Genomic DNA, 21,603 nt, shown 5'->3' with positions numbered 1-21,603 from the left:
CAAACATTCATTTGTACCTGAAGTTGATAGGGAGGCATATGTTAGTGCAATGTTAATTGATTATGATAAATTCAAGGAAAAAAGTACTGTTCAAATTTTATTGTGAAACCCTCGGCTATTTTCTCCCTGTTACATGCCAACATGTACTAGTGCATAAGCCCCACATGAATGGCTAAGATGTTGCTGTGGAATGTTTATATAGTGTTTTGTCTCCCATTGTCTTACGTTTATGGGCTCGTAATTGTAACATTGCCAACATGAATAGGTTAATGGTTATTGCATACATTTATAGGTATAATTAAATGTGCGTTATTGTTTTGTTCATCGATGTACTCCTTCACATACCATTAGCCTGTTTCTTGAGTGCAATGACCAATCTGCTAGACACCCCACACGATTGAGACAAACTTCCTCCCGTACGTAGTCGAGCGAACCACCTCTAGCACCAATCGGACCAAAGATCCAGCACCTGCTGATGGGTAAGTCTACCTCAAAGTGCCCTCAATGCTCGTGGAGGGCAATGAGTTGGTGGGATGACTACCCTCGAGACAAGACCTCGAGCAAATGCCTCACTAGAAGATAGAAACCTGACCTCCCAGACTTAATTGGGTGGCAGCGTGAGACTGTCTGGGCTAAAAGCGGTAAGAACATGATAATACGAGATGAGGGACATAGCAACTGGCAAATATCACCGGGCCGCCTAGGTGGCGTAAAAGGTGTGGGGCAGAGATTGATTAAACAAGATGAGCAACATGGCAGCGGCTAGACCTAACTTGGATGGGAGCTCTTGACTAAGAGACGAGCCGAGAGGAGGGTATATGGGGCTGAACAATTACTATTGGAGATAAAATGCAATTACAGTTATGGCCGTAGTAAAATAACTCTTATTCCAATAATTGCTTTTTAAAATCAATGCCAGCAATATTTACACACAAAAATACCTAGAAGTACCAGCTTTCCAATACCAACTCCTCACTACTGGATTCAGGTTCTTTGCCGAGTGCCTGAGGCACTCGACAAAGGCCAGACTGCACTCGGCAAAGCCTTTGCCGAGTGCGGCACTCGGCAAAGAACACACGGCAAAAAATTGATCAGCAAAGCCCTCTTTGCCGAGTGTCTTTTATCGGACACTCAGTAAAGGCTTTGCCGAGTGCCCCGGGGACACTCGGCAAAGAAAAGCGACCGTCATGGCGCTGGTCCCGTTGATGGTCACTTTGCCGAGTGTCAACCCTACAGGCACTCGGCAAAGATTTTTTATTTTTTTTAAAAAAAAACTTTACCGAGTGCCAACCCATCAGGCACTTGGCAAAGAGTTTTTATTTTTTTTTTACAAAATTTCTTTGCCGAGTGCCAACCTTCAGGTACTCAGCAAAGATTTTTTATTTTTATTTTTTAAAATTTCTTTGCCAAGTGCCCTCTGTCCGGCACTCGGCAAAGTTTGAATTTTTTTTTTAAAAAAATTCTTTGCCGAGTGCCCTCTATCCGGCACTCGGCAAAGTTTGAATTTTTTTTAAAAAAAAATTCTTTGTCGAGTGCCCTCTATCCGGCACTCGGCAAAGTTTGATTTTTTTTAAAAAAAAATCTTTGCCGAGTGCCCTTTTTCCGGCACTCGACAAAGTTTGAATTTTTTTAATTTTTTTTTTCTTTGCCGAGTGCCCTCTGTCCGGCACTCGGTAAAGTTTGATTTTTTTTTAAAAGTTCTTTGCTGAGTGCCATGGTCACAGCACTCGGCAAACCTGGGAAAATGATTTTTTGGACACCCATTTTTTCAGCTTTGCCGAGTGCTGTGACCATTGCACTCAGCAAAGGGGTCCTTTGCCGAGTGCAACACTTGGCAAAGTGACCCAAAACTACAATTTTTTTTACATTCCATCATGACAAATAAATTCATACAAACATATATCACATATATATCTCATCCATCACATATATATCTCATTCATCACATATATATCTCATCCACACATATATATCTCATCCATCACATATATATTTCATTCATCCACACATCCATCCGCACATATCACATCCATCACAATATATATCACATATATAATAATAAGTGCTCAAGTCCATCCAAATAAATCCACAAGTCCATCAAAATCCACAAGTGCATCAAAAGTATATCACAAAGTGAACAACAAATGAAAAAATACAACGTGCACTAATCTCGGCCAAGGCGACTGTGATGAAGGCTCAGCTCCATCATTCGGAGGTGCATGAGGTGAATTATTCGAACCACCGTCAGATGGAGACTGCACAAAGGAGAAAAGATTGCATGTGAGACAAGATTATTTGGATAGCTCATTTAGGAAGGTAGAGGCCATACAAGCAAAGCATAAGCGAAAGTAAAAAACTTTCATACTCACAGGAGTAGCTGTAGCTGCAGGACGCGGAGGCGGAGGTGGAACCAACAGCCCAGGTGGCAGAGAGAAGCCCACACGTTGCCCAAGTCCTTGTAGGAACTCTGTAACGTCCGCCAGCCTCTACGCCTGGGCCTGCCGCTCGGCCCGCTCGGCCTCCAGCTAGGCTGCCATCCTCTGGTGCCTGGCCTCCAGCTCCAGACGTTGCCTCATTTCTTGTTCCAGCCGGGCCTGTAATATTTCACTCCAATGTTTTAGTAATGCAAAGCTAATTAAGGTGTGTAAAGATCAATGTGTGACGAGTAAAACAGGAATAACCTCGAGTATGTTGACCCGGTGCTGTGCAGCAGTCGGCCGTGTGCGAATGGCCGGGCTCTTGCTCGTGCTCCATGCTCAGATCTGGGAGAGAGAGGGAGTAGAGGTCGTGTCGATGATGCCATCGCCAAGCCAGAACTGCCCATGCTTCTTGCCTTGCCCCACCCTCATGACGGCCTCTCCATCGAAGTCTTGGGTGCTTGAATCGTGGTCTGACCCATGGAGCGACCTCGCCACCTCAGTGTACTCACTGATGCGGGAGTGGACGCTCAGGTTCGTATATGCCTCGGGCGGGTCCTCTAGGTTGAAGGAGACGTCGGACGTCGCCTTGCCCTTGTGGGCCATACACCATGCCTGGAAGTCTGAGCAAGCCTGGCCACTATGTGACGCCGACTAGGAGAAAGACAGCACGATGATTAGAAATCAGGCAGAACTGAGCGTCACAATAGATAAATGAATTCACGTACCCATGCTTGTTTGTATCCGGTGAGGCTGCGGCTGCCTTGATGGTGTGTTGGACCTTGCATCTGCAAACGATGGTCCTGGGCATCCTTGTGCATCTTGAGGTACTCCTCCATGAATCACCTGTCCACCATCATCGCCCAGCACTCGGGATACGCTTGGCACCACCAGGAAATCATCTACACGTCATTAAGTATTAGACATATAAGAAGATCAAATTAAACCAACTTAATCTCAAAACGAATCAATATTGATGTTCTTCATTTACCTCAAGGTACTGCTCCTGGATCAGCTGCATCTCTCTTGCGTCTTTCTTAGTTTTCCTCTCTCCAAGCTTTGACCCGTAGTAGGTTACGATGGCCTAGATGCGCACCTCGTGATGCATGTCGGAGACGAGTTTTCTACAAGCTTTGGTAGTCACCTGCTCTGCCCTGGCCTCAAATCCCTCATCGCATCTATAATAAGTCTACATACAAAAGCGATGTATCCATTCATTATTTTAAGAAAAGTCCAATGAATGCGACGTATTGAGCAATGTTGTGCGAGGGAGACTTACCCAAAGCTCTGCCTTCACCCGCGCCGCCTTGTTGGGGTACTTCGCATCGGTGGTGACGGCGTAGTGGTCAAACAAGTAGGCCGGCTCCGTCTTCGATGCATACGTGACAATGCCGGGGAAGTGTTGCCTACATAGAAGACCTAGGATGCCGTTGACTAGCCATGCATTACCACCTGACACAACCACCCAGTTCCTACACAAGTGATTAAGAAAAAATATTAGTTTTTTTCATCATATCATATGAAGTAGTGGTGATAACATATACAGTTACTTACTTTTGCCCTTCGGGGCGAATCACTGGGCGTTGGTGAGGAAGCGGAACATGTGGAAGGCTCGTAGGACCTCGCAAGTAGACACTCAAAGAGGAGTCGGAGGAAGCGGAACCCGTGCCTACCGCCTCCAACTCGTCGTCCTCATGCGGCCCCTCCTCCTCGTCCGTCTGCCGAACCAGCTCATCGTCCGACTCATCCACGAGCGCCACCTCCTCCTCTAGCTCCCCCTCACGTGACATGGGAGGAGATGGCCCCCTCCTGCGTCTGGCAGTCCTCCTCCTCCTATCTGATCCCTCTGCCGCCCCCTCCGCCTCCTCCTGCAGCCGGCGTGGTCTTTGGTATATTGAGTTCACGGACCTATGACGGTTGCCCGCCATCTTTGTTCAATCACCTGCAATAAAAAAGAAAAACAAGACGTAATTAGAAATAGGTGAAAAAATGAACAAAACATAATTACAAAAAACATAGTAATACATGTATTAGAAATATTTGCAAAAATGAACAAAACATAATTACAAAAAACATAGTATTACATGTATTAGAAATAATCTTCATGATTGAGATTAGCTAGATCATAGGTCTCGTCATCACTATCAACATTGTCCAACTCATCAACACTATCCGAAGGAGGAATGTTGTCTTCATTGTCATTGCCAAAACGTAATCGCTCAAGCATTTGTATGTCCTTTAGATTTTGCACCTCGTCTCCTACGTCCTCGTCATCATCCCTTTCATTGTCTACTTCCATTCCTATCTCTTCGGTTAAGTCTATGTCAAACCTTCCTTGTAGTCCCTCTTCTTGATAGAACTCTCCATCATATGTGTTTGGGTTGAAGTTGTAATCTTCATCGTTTGGGACAGGTAGTTTACCGAGTGGTGATACCTTGTGCACAATAGACCAACCCTTAAGATGCTCAGCGTCTTTGCACGCGTATGACGTATAATAAACCTAGACGGCTTGTTGAGCCACAATGTAGACATCTTTTCCTGGATAGATGGAATCATGTTGAATCTTGACTAGCCTAAGCTTAGGGGTCTGTCTCGTTACTCCAGGATTAAACCAATGGCATTTGAATATGACATGAGTAAGAGGTTTGGAACCATAGAATGATAGTTTGTAGATTTCTTCAATTCTTCCATAATAGTCAAGTCCATCAGTGCTGGACGTAACAACTCCGCTGTTTGTGGTTTTTCGATTGGACCGACTCTGCTCGTAGCTTGCTATGTGAAAACGATATCCATTAACATCATAACCGGTAAATGACTTGACCCTAACGACACAGCCGTTTGCAACCTATCTCAGCTCATCACTTATAGATGCATCAGTTTGGGCTTTCTGTTTGAACCAACAAATGAAATCGGGGCTCCCTGGTCCCGCACCCCGTGAAAGAAGGGTATCATTTTCTTGTGGGGTAGGTTGCCTTGATCCATGCCAGGATTGACGAAGAAATTCCCTGTACCAATGAGAAACAAGGGGGTTGGACAAAGAAATAAGGACATACGACGAAATGAAATAAGTTCGTTTAGAACTTACCCAATGAACGGTTGCACCTTGATAAGGTTGGTCAACACATATAGCATGATACTGCGCCACTCTTCATTTTTCAATTGCTTAGTGGTCGATGCACTTGCGCTTCCAAGTTGCCCTTGGAAAAGGCTGAGGTTCGATTCATTTTTGCCAGCATTGTAACGAGGGGGTGGATTATAAATGCTAGGAAGTTTCTCAGTGTAGTATTTCTCTATGAAGTTCGACACCTCCTCTAGAATGTATGTCTCTGCAATGGAAGCCTCAATTTTGGCTTTATTTCTACATTTTTTTGCAAAGAGTCTTCAGACATCTCTCGATTGGATAGCACCAATGGTTCTATATGCCCCCATCCATGCCTCATACGGGAGGTGCACAATCAAATGCTGCATCAGCAAGAAGAAGCCGGGTGGAAAGATCTTCTCCAACTTACAAAGCAACACGGGTGCCGCTTTTCCAAGTTATTAATGACGGTCCGAGAGAGCTCTTTGGCACAAAGCGGCAGAATAAGTAGCTCAACTCTGCCAGCACTTGCCAGACATGCTCCGGGACATAGCCTCGAACCATTGCCGGAAGAAGCCGCTCAATCCATATGTGGTAGTCATGACTCTTCATCCCGTTTACTCACAGAGTGCCTAAGTTCACTCCCCTCTTTAGATTCGCTTCATACCCATTAGGGAACATTAGCGTCTTGATCCATTCAAGTACTTCCCTCCTTTGGTCCTTTTTCAAGACGAATTAGCCTTAGGCCTTCTCCAGGTCTTACCATGACTAGGAGGCTGCATCTCTTGATTTGGTCTATCGCACAATGTTGCTAGGTCCACTCTAGCCTTAGGGTTGTCCTTAGACTTTTCAGTGTCCATGAGTGTTGCCCAAAGTGCCTCGGTGACATTCTTTTCAGTGTGCATTACATCAATGTTATGTGGCAGAAGAAGGTCATCGAAATAGGGGAGTCTCGTCATGCCTGAGATATGAGTCCACATATGTTGCTCACCATATCCCACAAACCCACCTTCGTCATTAGGCACGAGAGCATCTATCTGAGCATGAACCTCAGCACCAGTCATCATCCACGGTGCAGGGTTTGTCACTTTGACACCTTTCATAAAGTTCCTGATGTCTTGTCTGAATGGATGGTCAAGAGATAGGAATTGACGATATCTATCGAACGATGAATGCTTGCCACCCTTCTGCAACCAAATGAACCTCACACCTTCCTTGCATATTGGGTATGGGAACTTCCCATGAACACACCAGGCGTAGAATATCCCATACGCTAGGAAGTCATGCAGGGAGTAGTGGTACCAAATGTGCATTTTGAAGGTTGTATTTGTAGCTCGATCATATGTACATACCCCTTCGTCCCAAGCACGGACCAATTCATCAAATACGGGCTCCATGAACACACCCATATTACTCCCTTGGTGTCCAGGAATTATCAACAACAAGAATATGTTATGTCGTTGAAAGGAGACACCGAGGGGGAGATTAAGGGGGATAACGAAGACGGGCCAACATGTGTATGGGGCAGCCATCATTCCATAAGGATTGAACCCATCTATTGCCAGTGCGATATGTGCATTACGAGCCTCATCTGCTTTGTCACGATGTTTGTCATTAAAGCGGATCCAAGCTTCACCATCGGATGGATGTACCATCTTGTCAGGATTGTACCATTTGCCATTTTTGTGCCATGTCATCTATTTCACGGATTCCTCGGTCATGTATAGCCATTGGATCATCGGTAGGAACAAAAGGTACCGTAGGATTTTTACGGGGATCGTAAGTTGCCTCTTCTAGCCATCATCAGAGTCTACCTCCAGGTACCTAGAGGATTTACACTTTGGACAGAACTTTGCATGTTCATGTTCTTTCCTAAATAGGACGCACCCCTTCGGACAAGCATGTATCTGCTCATATGGCATCTTAAGTGCTCGAAGGAGTTTCTGTGACTCATACATGCTCTTTGGCAGAATGTGGCCCTCCTGAAGCAGGGTGCCAATCACGGCCAACATCTTATCGAAGCCAGGTCGACTTAAGTTTAACTCGAACTTCAACCCCATTAAGTGTCCAATGGCATCCAGATGAGATACCATTGACCGATCGTGAAGGGGTTTCTGTGCTGAGTCCATCATGTCGTAGAACACCTATGCGGCTGCCTCCATCTCCTCCTTCTCACATCCCTCATCGAACTGTCCTTGGTGAAAGTCATCTAACATGTCTGGTACCTCGGCATCAGCATCAAAAGCCTCCACCTGTAGTCTCACCACCTCCTCTCTCATACGATGGGCTTCACCATGGTGGACCCACTGGGTGTAGTCCGGCGTAAATCCATTCTTCATAAGATGTTTACCCATTTCCATCTTGTTTACCCTCCTCCTATTTCCACATTTGCTGTAGGGACACAAAACTAGGCAATGTCCTTTAGCAGCCTTGCCAAATGCACTGTTCAAGAAAGCATCGGTCTTGTTCATCCATTCCGTGGTGTAATCACTCTGACTTCTCTAGCCCGTGTACATCCACTGACGGTCATCCATCCTCTAACATATGTATCAGCGAGTAATGTAACCATCAATTGCATCTACATAGTGTTTCTACTATCTAATAGGTGACGATATGTCCTAATCCCACCCGTGGATGCATAGATGAGGTTAGTTTCTATGCTCTACTCCTATCCGAGATAGAATTTTAGTAGCACCTCCCTGTTGTTCTCCAGATACATGTTCTACCAAAGAAGAGTGCGTATCCAGAGAACAACAGGGAGGTGATGCTGAAACTCTGTCTTGGACCGGAGCAGACCATGGAAACTAACCCATCTACGCATCTGTGGGCTGTCCAAAAAACGTGGACAATCCGAAACAGATATGGTCATAGATATGTAAAGATCTACATACCTCCAACCGTATCTCTTTCGAACGGGAGACGTCTAACTGGGTTACGCGATCTACGACCATGATATGGAAAGAGGGGTTATACCTAGGGTGGCAGCGGAGTCAGGCTAGCGGGGCCATGGCGGCTCGATGCAGTGGTGAGGCGGCGTGGTGCAGGTAGACCGGCACGGCGATGGGAACTCCGACTCGGCTCCAACGGGCTCTTCTCTATAAAAATAGAACAAAATACTATCATTTAAAAAAAATTAGCAGAACCTCCCCTGCACGGTGAGGTTTCCGAAACCTGCAAAAAAACTCCAACACGATGGCCGACAAGCACATGTCTCAAGAGAAGCCATGTAATTTGGATATCAATCCATGCAGAAGAATATATCCAAGTAGTACCACTACTTCTACTACTACTTCCACTATTGCTACTACTACTACCACTAGTTCTACTACTACTACCACCACTATTGCTACAACAACTACTACTACTACTACCACTACTTCTACTACTACTACCACTAATTCTACTACTACTACCACTAGTTGTACTACTACTACCACTACTTCTACTACTACTACTACCACTAGCACTACTAGTACAACTAATACTACTACAACTATCACTACCACGACAACAACAAGAGAGAAGGCATACCTGACGGGCGCCGGGGGTAGGGGCGGGCGGCGTCGGGGTCAGAGTCGGGGTCGTCGGAGTTAGGAACGGGGTCAGGCACGGGCACAGCAGGGGGCAGGGCGAGCCCGGGGGCAGGGCGCGGGCAGCGCGGGCGCGCGAGCGGTGGCGGCGTGGGGGCGGTGCGCGTTGTCGCGTACGATGCTTACAAACCAGGACATCTCTACATGTGATATGATATCACATGTAGAGATGTCCTCGTTTGTAAGCATCGTACGTGAAAATGTGCACGGAATCTTCTGAAATTTTTATCATAGCCTCCACATATGATATCACGACATCTCAATAAGTTTCATGATTTTCGGACTTCGTTTGCTTTTTATAGAATCTAACAACACTTCGCACGCAAGTTCGCGGTCATGTTTCGTGAACAAGATGTCCGAAATTTTGGGTTCATTCCTGGATACGGCCTCACACTACACTCAGTAACATGATTATCATTTTTTGAATCATTAAATTCCATTATTCGTACCACGTGCGGTTCAAAATTATATTTTTCAAAAAAATTCAAGTAAAAGAAATAAAGTAACTAAATATATCAAAAAGCCACAAAAAATCCCCAAATTCTAACTAGGAGTTCCTGGCGCTTTAAAAGGGCTGCACAAAAAATTTGGAGGCAAACAACAACAAAAAAAAACTTTGCCGAGTGCTGGGGCATGGCACTCGGCAAAGGGGGTCTTTGCCGAGTGCCACGAATAAGACACTCGGCAAAGAGGGTTCTAAATTTTTTTAAAAAATTTCCTCTTTGCCGAGTGCCTTCACAGGGCAGCACTCGACAAAGACATTTAAAAAAAAAATCTTTGCCGAGTGCCGCGCCAGGGGCACTCGGCAAAGTATTTTCAAAAAAAATTTGCCGAGTGCCAGATCTGGAACACTCAGCAAAGAAATTTAAAAAAATTAAATCTTTGCCGAGTGCCTAACAACAGGCACTCGGCAAAGAAGAACGTGGCCGAACACCGTTACGCGGGTCAACCTATGCCGAGTGCTACGCTTTTGCCGAGAGTGTGGCACTCGGCAAAGAAGTCCTTTGCCGAGTCTATTTTTTTTTGACATTCGGTAAAGAATTTTGCACTTGGCAAAGTCTCTGTTTTCCGTAGTGACTTTAAGAAAGCTCATAATTCGTAGGTTGGGGCCGGTTGTGGTGACATTTATATATTTTTTCCCTAGTGGCTGAGTCTACAAAAGAGAATTTCAGGAGCCCAGTCAACAAATGTGACGTAATCCACAGTTTTGTAGGAAGGAGATCTATGAGTATTGTTCAACAAGCACAAATTAAGTATTCATTAAGACACGATCATTGTCTTTGTTGGTGTCGTTTCACTGTCCTTGGACTGTTGGACATCCTTTGACAGGTGGTTTGTTCCTCACTGGACAGTGGACACTGCTTCCTTTTGTTAAGCCTTCTTTCAGACCTGTTTTCTTCATCGATCTGCCGAGAGAAGAGCCGCTACACATAGCACCAGGCATGAGCCAACAAACAAGCTTAGATTGCAGAGCATAATCTGGAAGATTTTCACACACACACGCGCGCGCAGAGAGAGAGAGAGAGAGAGAGAGAGAGAGAGAGAGAGAGAGAGAGAGAGAGAGAGAGAGAGAGAGAGAGAGAGAGAGAGAGAGAGAGAGAGAGAGAGAGAGAGAGAGAGAGGAATGGGCGGTTCATCAGGCCTTGTGGACTGGAGAGGACGGCCGGTGAACACCAAGAAGCACGGAGGAGTGAGAGCTTCAATCTTCATTCATGGTAGGCCAGTAGTACTAGCATAGCATCCATAGTTCATGGGGCCTGTTTCTTTTGAGTGCTCTCAGACCCTTGCTCAACTGTTGAATCCAGTAATCGTCGATGATATAAAGTTCCCTTTTCAAAGTGTTTCAGATCTGCTTTCTCATAATCTAAAAGTATATATGCACAGTTGCACACAACACACATCTGGTTTAGATAGCTTATTATAATGTCTTCTTTAGCTAGGTTGCTCATCTAGTCATCTTACCTACTCCTGCTTTTTTTGTTCTCTCCAATAATTCAGACAGACGTGACCTATTTTGTTTCACTGGACATTGACATCGCCATGGTTGATCTTAGCAATCGGTTTCTCTATCAAACGTTCCGTTCCACATGCACAAGGCTGCTTCCGTCCTGCTCACCGTTTTTACCTGTTCGTGCACCTCGATCTTCCTTGCAGCGCTGGTGCTGCTCAGCAACGCAGCCAACATTGCCAACATACTGAATCTTGTAAGCTACCTGCGCGAGGAGATGCACATGGATGTGGCGAGGGCCTCTACGATGGCGAGCAACTTCTTTGCCGCGCTGCACATGTTCTCCATCCCAGCAGCCTTCCTTGCTGACTCCTACGTCAAGCGCTTCTACACTGTCCTCATCTTTGGCCCAATCGAAATACTGGTATTGTATAAGTTGTTACTCCATTTTTTTCAGACAAGGTGCCTCTATATTTTTAATTGTTCCTTCTAAGGTATTACTTGTTTCAGGAAAAAAGATAATATTCCTGTTCTACACATGCTCAACAGTTTGCTTGTCGTGTGATCATGTCAACTGCTAGCTAGTTGTGTAGTGGAGACACAAGTCTTGTCATTTTCATCTTTGTTTCATGGTCAGTAACTAAAGTGTAATAATTGTCAGATTGAACAAATGCACTCAGATCCGATCCGATCCATAAACATGCTCATCATGCACATGTCCCAGGCTCGCAGCGCTCTGCGAAGTGGTACAAAACCAAACTATTGGGATAAGATGATGCTTTTGCTTTAATATGAACTGACATAATGTTGGTCTGACATGGTGTATAGTAATGAACCAGCACATATATATCTTTGTTGAACGCATAACAGAAGATTATTAAGTTTTTTGTGATGCATTGCATTGGTGAGGATGCAGCAGTGACTAGAACGAAGATATGTAGAAAACTTCTCTCAACGCTTAGTGTACAAGTGTATCATCTATTGCCTTCTGGTTTGAAACTAGTACAAACTTTCAACAGCTTCATTGGTGAGTTGATCGGTGCCACTCATATCATTTGAGTAGATTGATGGACTAGAATTAGTGTTATGCTGCCTTTTGGGTTAGAGCTTTGGAATTACTCTCCGTGACCAAAAAGTCAAGAAGCACTGGATGTTGATGGAGCTGGTCTTCTACTATATTCTTCGGTGGTGGTCTGTCGTCACTCTGCTGACTTTATTTAGGTGTCACGTATGAGTAGTTGGTGATCTGTCACTCCGGTGACTTTAGTATTTGGTTGGGTAAGTAGGGTTACCAATAATGATTGGTACTCTATTTGTGGGCACTCGGCAAACGAGTCACTGAAATGTGGGTGAGTCCTAGGCAGGGTTACGATTTTTTGCCCTACTTAAATTTTTTATTCAGATAATTAACATTTGTTTAGGTTTTTCAAATTTTAGCTAAAATTTCACAATGTTTCAAAAGCTTTTGCCGGAATTATGGCAATTTTCGATCTGTTTCTACCTGTCCCCTTTGGTATTGGTTCATACTTACGTTCTTCTGGAACTATATTGTTTTCTAGGCATTTAACTTCTCCGTTCTTCTGGATCTATATTGTTTAGTTCTACACATTCTCCAATATGTCTAGTTTCGCACCCTTAAAATTTCTTGAATTTTATCCTTAGTAGTGTACAAACTGTTTAGATGTGCAATTTCACCTATTAATCTCCAGAACATATAAAAATATCAAATCATCAAAGTAAGACAGCAGACATTACTGCTGATCAAAGAACCAATTTAACCAGAAATGATTTTAACCATCTAATTATTAGAAACGAAAAAAAAAAGAGATGTAGGACTAATATAACTAAGCACGGTGATGTGCAGGGCTATATCCTTCTGGCGGTCCAAGCGCATGTCCCATCTCTGCACCCGCCACCGTGCGTCGCCGGACAGCAGGCAACCACCACCTGCGAGTCCGTGCACGGCTCAAACCTGAGCCTGCTCCTGCTGGGCCTCTACCTGATCCCCATCGGCGATGGCGCGGCTCGGGCGTGCCTCCCGGCTCTGGGCGGGGAGCAGTTCGACACGTCCGATCCCGTAGAGCAGAGGCAGGAGTCGAGCTTCTTCAACTGGTACACCTTCGCCATCTCGACGGGTGGCTTCGTGGGGCTCGTCTTCATCGTGTGGGTGGAGAACAGTAAAGGCTGGGACCTCGGCTTTGTCGTCTGTGCCTTGTTTGTGATCCTGGGGATGCTGATATGGATTGCAGGCCTCCCGTTCTACAGGAACCAGCTGCCAACTGGTAGCCCCATCACAAGAATATTGCAAGTATGTAGTATTGATCAAACAATATATATGTTAACTTCATGGATAATGTTTTGTTTATTTGCACGGTACTGCTAATACACTTTCCACACTCTCGTTAGGTTCTTGTAGCAGCATTCAAGAAAAGAAAAGTTGCATTACCAGCCAACCCCAGTGAGCTAAAACAAACAGGGCAAGACGACGCAGGTGCCCTGGAAATGCTGCATAGAACTGATGGATTTCAGTAAGTAGCTAGCTGGAGAACATTCCAATTATTCCTCCAAACATTGTGGTGAAATGCAACAAAAAATGTCCGGTCTTTTATGTTTCTTTTTTTTTTTCAGCTGCCTTGACAAAGCAGCAGTAGACACCGGAAAGACTGGAGCCTGGACTCTCTGCAGCATAACCCAGGTGGAGGAGACCAAGATCATCCTCCGCATGGTGCCCATCTTCCTCAGTGCTGTGCTCGGGTACATTCCGGTGCCGCTCATCCTCAATTTCACGGTTCAGCAGGGCAACACAATGGACACCAGGCTTGGCGCAGTTCACATCTCACCCGCAACGCTGTTCGTCATCCCTACGGTTTTCCAGATGGTTATCCTCATCGTTTACGACCGGTTCATTGTCCAGTTCCTAAGACGAATAACCGGGTACGTGGGCGGTGTCACGCACCTCCAGCGCATCGGCATCGGGTTCCTTTCAACCGTAATGGCCACCAGCATTGCAGCCCTAGTGGAGGCCAAGAGGAAAAAGGTGGCAGAAGACAGTGGCCTTGTGGATGCTACAACTGGAATTCCAGTGTCTGTTTTCTGGCTGACCATACAGTACTTCCTCCTAGGTGTTGTGGATGTCACCTCCTTTGTAGGGCTTCTTGAGTTTTTCTACAGTGAGGCGTCCATGGGGATGAAGTCCATTGGGAGCTCCATCTTCTACTGCATCCTTGGGGTGTCTGCTTGGCTGGGGAGCCTGTTGATCCAATTGGCAAACCGATTTTCAAGACACAATGATGGTACAGGAGGCTGGCTTGATGGCACAAACTTGAACAAGGGGAAACTTGATCGATTCTATTGGTTGCTAGCAGTTCTTGAGGTGGTATCACTATTAGTGTACACCTTTTTCGCTTGGAGCTATGTTTACAGGAATGACCAAAGGGTTGTGGTTGACGGAGATAATAACGCTCCATCAGATGGTGCGGTGCCATAAATGTGATCTGATCACCTGCAAGTGTTTCAAAGGAGGTATTGTGAATGGTGACGTGGACAATTCATGGATTAGCATGCACTCAAGCAAATCAGCTGAGAAATATATTTCTGGTTGGTTTCATACTCCCTTTGTTGGTCACAAATAAGTGATGGTATTAACACATTATTGAAAAAATATGACTTCAACTAGTAGGTCTTGTTGTAATATATATTTGTGATGTTGAGCACTCTTGTTGGCAGTTTGAGTTGGAAAACGCATGCATGTAATGTTGAGAAAACCATATTTAACTGTTTACCCCCATTAAGTTTATTTCTTTTCTCTGGTTTTCTTAATTCCATGTCATACCATCCCATGTATTAATTAAATGTTACAACCAGTGGCGGATCCAGAAAAAATATTAAGGAGGGGGGCTAGCCAAAGAGAGCTAGACCAACCTAACTCAATTAAATCTCATACAAAGGTAATAGATAGCAGTTTTAAACCTTTTAAATGACAACATAGATAAACAATTGAAAGTGCATCATAAAACGCATAAGAAGAAGAAGTAAAAGATAAAATTTTTATAACTAACCAACAGAAGTTCAATCGATGACGACGCATTCACACTGCCATATTCTTCATGAATCATTAGAAGCAATCTATATACAAGAAAAGAATAAATTAGTGACACAAATTTCAAGTATTTAACTTCAAAGTTTTGAAGGTAGAAGGGAACATATATCATACTACTAAATTGTTCCGAGGCACTAATATACGGCGGGTTTTCATGTCTTCAAATTGTTTTATGATTTTGTCATTCTTGATGCTTCTAAATATCTCCTTCTCAGTGTAGCATATCATTAAGTGATTGAGCCATTCATCACCCATTTTGTTACACAAATCTGTCTTTACAATAGACATAACAAAAAATATCCACTCAACTGAAGTTGTTACCACCGGAAGAGTTAATGTTAATTCAATGAGCCGATACACCAATCGATAAGATGTGTTCATTTGAGTCTTGACTATAATTTCAGCAACATTTCCAAGCTCCGTACATCCAAGAAAATCTTGTGTTCTTCTAGCACAACTGACAAAGGCTCTCAGCTGATTTGGGAAAAGAAGATCACCAACATCAAATTCCACATCATAAATTTAAGCAAGTCTCACAAGCTTATCTACATCAAAATTAGAGAAGGAGTTCCTTGGGTTAAGACAAGCCATGCATACTAATAATTCTAAACTAACTTCACCAAATCGATGATTCATCACTGACAAAATGGCATCTATGGCAGCAAGGAAAACCTCAACATGGTAGAAATGCATGTTTGTTCTTTGGTTCATAAAGTCATCACAGTTTAGCCTAGCATCATTGTGAGTCTTGCAAGTAGAGTGGCGATTAAAAGTCCTTAGATTTTTTCCAATTATCATAACCTTTCATTGCAAAGACAGAACTACTAAATTTTTTAGGCTTTCCCAGATCAAGAAAAGATAATAATATAAGCAATAAGCTTCATCCTTGGTGATGAGGACATGGCACCTTCGGATACGAACAATGATTATAAGGTGCGCTCGTTCCTACATTTGCATAGTGGCTTTGGTTATAATTCACTTGGTTCCACATGTACATGTCACTATTTGATTGTAGGTTCAAATGTGTTTCATAATGGAAGTTCATCAAAGTTGAACTTTTGGTTCGTCGGCAGCCCGACAGTGCCTCATTGGGAAGGCCATAACTCATCCATCCGGAGTGCGATCGAGGTCAATGAGCACTTGATGGAAAGCTTGTTTGATAAGCTTTCAAATAGATCTGGTTCCATCTCAATATCACATCGGAAAGGTCTCTAAATCACCAATATATTCTGTCGCTATTTCTGGCGGGAGCTACACTGTCGTCATGGGCTTGTTAGACATCCTTGGGACCTAGGCCCAAGTTGCAGCACGCCCCAAGAAGATGGAGAACACCTAAGAGATGGCCTTAGACGTCCTCCTCCTTGGCCACCACCTTAGGAGGCCAGCAAGGACGTCCAAGCCAAGCTAGAGGCCCAGTCCAATCCGAGTTCGAGTCTGCCTCGGCCGTCGGGATCAGTCTACAATAAAACAGATGCCCAGGACGCATCCGAACTCGGTTTTCGATGATCCACATATGGATGGAAAGATAATTTGATAAGGAAGCCAATCCAAGTGGTTTCACATCAAAACCTCCTCGGAATCAACGGGAATCGTCGAAACAAGTCAGCGTCTAGAATCTGTCAGGGTGCTGCGACACCTTCTTTTGGGCCGTTGGGCCTTGTAATGTGTTGGGACACCTTTAGGACGTGAAGAGGGATCCTTGGACGTCCCTTAGGCTATATAATCAATAGCCACCACTTACATTAGGTTTTGGGTTTTGTTTTAGATCAATCTGTCATTGAACAGTCGCCGTTATCGGTTTGCAAGACCCCAACTTCGAGTGCTTAATCATTTATCTGCAATTGTCACTTTAATTGAGTTGCTTTTTATCTTGTTCTTGCTTGTGTTCTTCGATTCGCAGCAGGGATTAGCCTTCTTGGCGAGGTCAACCAGATTGTGACACGGTTGATAACCAGAGGAGACGTGGTGCTAAGGTTGCAGGGTTTGGGTCTTTGTGATCTGAAGCCAGATCGGTGTGTCGCTCTCCAAACAAATCGTTGTTTATCTTGAACCTGACGGAAGATCGGGATCCCCGTCTCTATTAAGTGGTATCAGAGCTAAGGTATACCGTCAGGTTCACATTTATTCCCTCGTTTGAGTGTTTCACATTCGTTCCATAGTCCAGTGCCATATTTGTTTTCTATCCTATAACCATCCGCGCCATAGCCTTTGCATGATTCCGTTTTAGAGTCCGCTTTATTGAGTTTATGTCCTAGGTCAAAGTCTTGTTGCTGGTTTAGATTGTGTTCTTTTCTAGTTTGTGTTGATACCTCCACCCGCCGCTATTCCGTATCACCATCGGTTTGCATCTTGTGTCCACTAAATCCCTGATTCGAGCAGCTTCCTTAAAACAGTCATAACTTTTGCATCCGACCTCAAAACGGGACAAATTTTATATCTACGGAGAACGCCAGAAAATTTTAGATCTATTTCATCCCAGCTTTGCTGGGTTCATAAAAATTAGATCTGCGAAATTAGATTAGGAAAATTGAGTTTCTGGGCCCACAAGTTTTGGTATGCTTTTTAGCAAAGTCCTAATTTTCTATAGGCCACATCTTTTATTCAATTGAGCTCAATTTTTTGTGGTTTATTCTTGTGTGCTCCTTGCTGAGAAAAAAATATCAAAAGAGCAAAGGCAAGAAAAAAAAGATTGGACAAAAAATAAAAGAAAAAATAGTAAAAGAGAATAGAAGATATTGAAAAGGAGCACATAAGGAACACTCAATAGCTCTATTGTTTGTGGTATATTTTGCCTTGTTCATATCCATTGCTACCTTTAATACTTGTTTTCTTTCATCCTTGTTTTCTCTCTTGTTTATCACAACTGGTGATAGAAACACGTATAGGCTAGCAACTAGGACAAGTGCTCTGGACATTTATTCAATATTGCTGTCTGTCACTGACTTGTGTGCCATATATACATATTTGTTCTTTTGCGTGCCTCCCAAGCTCCACATATACTTCAGATCGGTACAGAAAAAGACCCTTGCAATCTTGGTGTCACACCCTCACAGGTATCACGTACCAGCCGTCAGTTGTACCGCCCACTGCTTGCATTGGTAAGAACTTTGTAAGAGCTTGGTAAGACGCTTCCACTTGCTGTCAAAAGTGACACCACTGCAACCACGTAGTCATTTGATAGGGATAATATTTTTGTATTGTCTTTTGCTATCTTCTAACAATGATAGGTTGTTCGTATCCACCGACTTATGATGGTATAGGTGTTGATGAGTACATGGAGTGGGAAATTGTCATCAATAACATATTTGCTACTCGCTTTATGTGTCCAAGGAGGAAGGTAAAAAATGCAGCTAGTGTTTTGTGACATTCTGCTTTATCTTGGTGGGAGTCTTTAGATTCTTCTGATAAACCTCAAACTTGGAATGATATGAAACTTCTTATGCGAGAAACCTTTGTTAATCCACCTCCTGTTTTGACTTCGTATGTTGAGGTGCACCATTTAGAGAAAGAGTCTGTTGTTATTCCTCTTGCTATGACTAACCTTCTGCAGAATAATATACATAAACGAGAGGATGACGTGGAAGAAAATGAGGAGCTCACAACCTCGTATGCAAATTCAGAACCATCACTTCACAGTGCACCTATTACTCCTGCTGAGAACACAGGTAATGCCGATGGTCCTACACTCACGGAAGGTGAAAATTGTCTTAATGTACTAATTTTTTCCACAAACCATGCTGTCATAGAGCAATTGTTAGTGGAACCCTCTCTTGATTTATCTTTGTCCCATGATAATTTGATTGATGTTCCTTGTGATAAAGATGAATTAGTTAATGATGCTTCAGTTTTCCATGTTTTGGAACCAATTACTTATGCTGAACATAAATGTTTGCTTCCCATTGCTACCAAAAAAAAAGAAAAGAAATTATTGTATTCTTCAAATACTTTGGGTTATATTTAGTTTGATACTTTATATGCTCTTAGTAGTTTAGAAGAGAAACTTAAATGTGTTGAATTGCCATGGTTGTCTACTTATACATATCACTTTATTGGCAAATATAATTGTAAAGAAGAGTATATGGTACATCGTGTCTATATTTGTTCAACTCTGAAATCTCCTTTCATTGTGCAAAAATATGATCAACTAGAGGGCACCAATAGCGATAATGTTGTCATGTCGAAATCCCCAAGTTTTGTAATGAGGCAACAGGTTAAATTTCAAGAAGGGGAGCAATGTTGGCTACTACCAACAACTTGTCCACCAGCTAAACTTAAACCGAGGACGGTTTGTTGTCAAGAAGGGGAGGATGATGAGGACATGGCACCTTTGGATACGAACAATGATTATAAGGTGTGCTCGTTCCTACATTTGCATAGTGGCTTTGGTTATAATTCACTTGGTTCCACATGTACATGTCACTATTTGATTGTAGGTTCAAATATGTTTCATAATGGAAGTTCATCAAAGTTGAACTTTTGGTTCGTCGGCAGCCTGATAGTGCCTCATTGGGAAGGCCATAACTCATCCATCTGGAGTGCGATCGAGGTCAATGAGCACTTGATGGAAAGCTTGTTTGATAAGCTTTCAAATAGATCTGGTTCCATCTCAATATCACATCAGCAAGGTCTCCAAATCACCAATATATTCTGTCACTATTTTTGGCGGAAGCTACACTGTTGTCATGGGCTTGTTAGACATCCTTGGGACCCAGGCCCAAGTTGGAGCATGCCCCAAGAAGATGGAGAACACCTAAGAGATGGCCTTGGACGTCCTCCTCCTTGGCCACCACCTTAGGAGGCCAGCAAGGACGTCCAAGCCAAGCCAGAGGCCCAGTCCAATTCGAGTTCGAGTCTGCCTCGGCCATCAGGATCAGTCTGCAATAAAACGGATGCCCAGGACGTATCCGAACTCCGTTTTCGATGATCCACATATGGATGGAAAGATAATTTGATAAGGAAGTCAATCCCAGTGGTTTCACATCAAAAGCTCCTCGGAATCAATGGAAATCATCAAAACAAGTCAGCGTCCAGAATCTGTCAGGGTGCTGCGACACCTTCTTTTGGGCCGTTGGGCCTTGTAATGTGTTGGGACACCTTTAGGACGTGAAGAGGGATCCTTGGACGTCCCTTAGGCTATATAATCAGTAGCCACCACCTATATTAGGTTTTGGGTTTTGTTTTAGATCAATCTGTCATTGAACAGTCGCCGTTATCGGTTTGCAAGACCCCAACTTCGAGTGCTTAATCATTCATTTGCAATTGTCACTTTAATTGAGTTGCTTTTTATCTTGTTCTTGCTTATGTTCTTCGATTCACAGCAGGGATTAGCCTTCTTGGCGAGGTCAACCAGATTGTGACACGGTTGATAACCAGAGGAGACGTGGTGCTAAGGTTGCAGGGTTTGGGTCTTTGTGATCTAATGCCGGATCGGTGTGTCGCTCTCCGAACAAATCGTTGTTTATCTTGAACCTGACGGAAGATCGAGATCCCCGTCTCCATTAAGTGGTATCAGAGCTAAGGTATACCGTCAGGTTCACATTTATTCTCTCGTTTGAGTGTTTCACATTCATTCCATAGTCCAGTGCCATATTTGTTTCCTATCCTATAACCATCCGCGCCATAGCCTTTGCATGATTCCGTTTTAGAGTCCGTTTTATTGAGTTTATGTCCTAGGTCAAAGTCTTGTTGCTGGTTTAGATTGTGTTCTTTTCTAGTTTGCGTTGATACCTCCACCCGTCGCTATTCCGTATCACCATCGGTTTGCATCTTGTGTCCACTAAATCTCTGATTCGAGCAGCTTCCTTAAAACAGTCATAACTTTTGTATCCTACCTCGAAACGGGACAAATTTTATATCTACAGAGAATGCCAGAAAATTTTAGATCTATTTCATCCCAGCGTTGCTGGGTTCGTAAAAATTAGATTCGCGAAATTCGATTAGGAAAATTGAGTTTCTGGGCCCACAAGTTTTGGTATGTTTTTTAGCACAGTCCTAATTTTCTATAGGCCACATCTTTTATTCAATTGAGCTCAATTTTTTTGTGGTTTATTCTTGTGTGCTCCTTGCTGAGAAAAAAATATCAAAAGAGCAAAAGCAAGAAAAAAAAGATTGGACAAAAAATAAAAGAAACAAATAGTAAAAGAGAATAGAAGATATTGAAAAGGAGCACATAAGGAACACTCAATAGCTCTATTGTTTGTGGTATATTTTGCCTTGTTCATATCCGTTGCTACCTTTAATACTTGTTTTCTTTCATCCTTGTTTCCTCTCTTGTTTATCACAACTGGTGATAGAAACACGTATAGGCCAGCAACTAGGACAAGTGCTCTAGACATTTATTCAATATTGCTGTCTGTCACTGACTTGTGTGCCACATATATATATATTTGTTCTTTTGCGTGCCTCATGAGCTCCACATATACTTCAGATCGGTACAGAAAAAGACCCTTGCAATCTTGGTGTCACACCCT

General features: G+C 43.5%; 1 protein-coding gene across 1 annotated transcript; it reads left to right on the top strand.

Annotated features, from left to right (window-relative positions):
* Nucleotides 1-10,443: 10,443 nt before the first annotated feature.
* LOC136483781 (protein NRT1/ PTR FAMILY 4.5-like) lies at nucleotides 10,444-14,801 on the top strand. Its single transcript, XM_066480944.1, has 5 exons — nucleotides 10,444-10,801; nucleotides 11,241-11,458; nucleotides 12,899-13,342; nucleotides 13,441-13,562; nucleotides 13,663-14,801. The coding sequence occupies exons 1-5, from the start codon at nucleotides 10,711-10,713 to the stop codon at nucleotides 14,519-14,521; spliced, it is 1,734 nt and encodes a 577-aa protein (XP_066337041.1). The 5' UTR covers nucleotides 10,444-10,710; the 3' UTR covers nucleotides 14,522-14,801.
* The last annotated feature ends 6,802 nt before the right edge of the window (nucleotides 14,802-21,603 follow it).

This window comes from Miscanthus floridulus, chromosome 9 (assembly GCF_019320115.1).
Source record: "Miscanthus floridulus cultivar M001 chromosome 9, ASM1932011v1, whole genome shotgun sequence".
Classification (NCBI taxonomy): domain Eukaryota; kingdom Viridiplantae; phylum Streptophyta; class Magnoliopsida; order Poales; family Poaceae; genus Miscanthus; species Miscanthus floridulus.
This window is presented reverse-complemented; position numbering and strand designations above follow the sequence as displayed.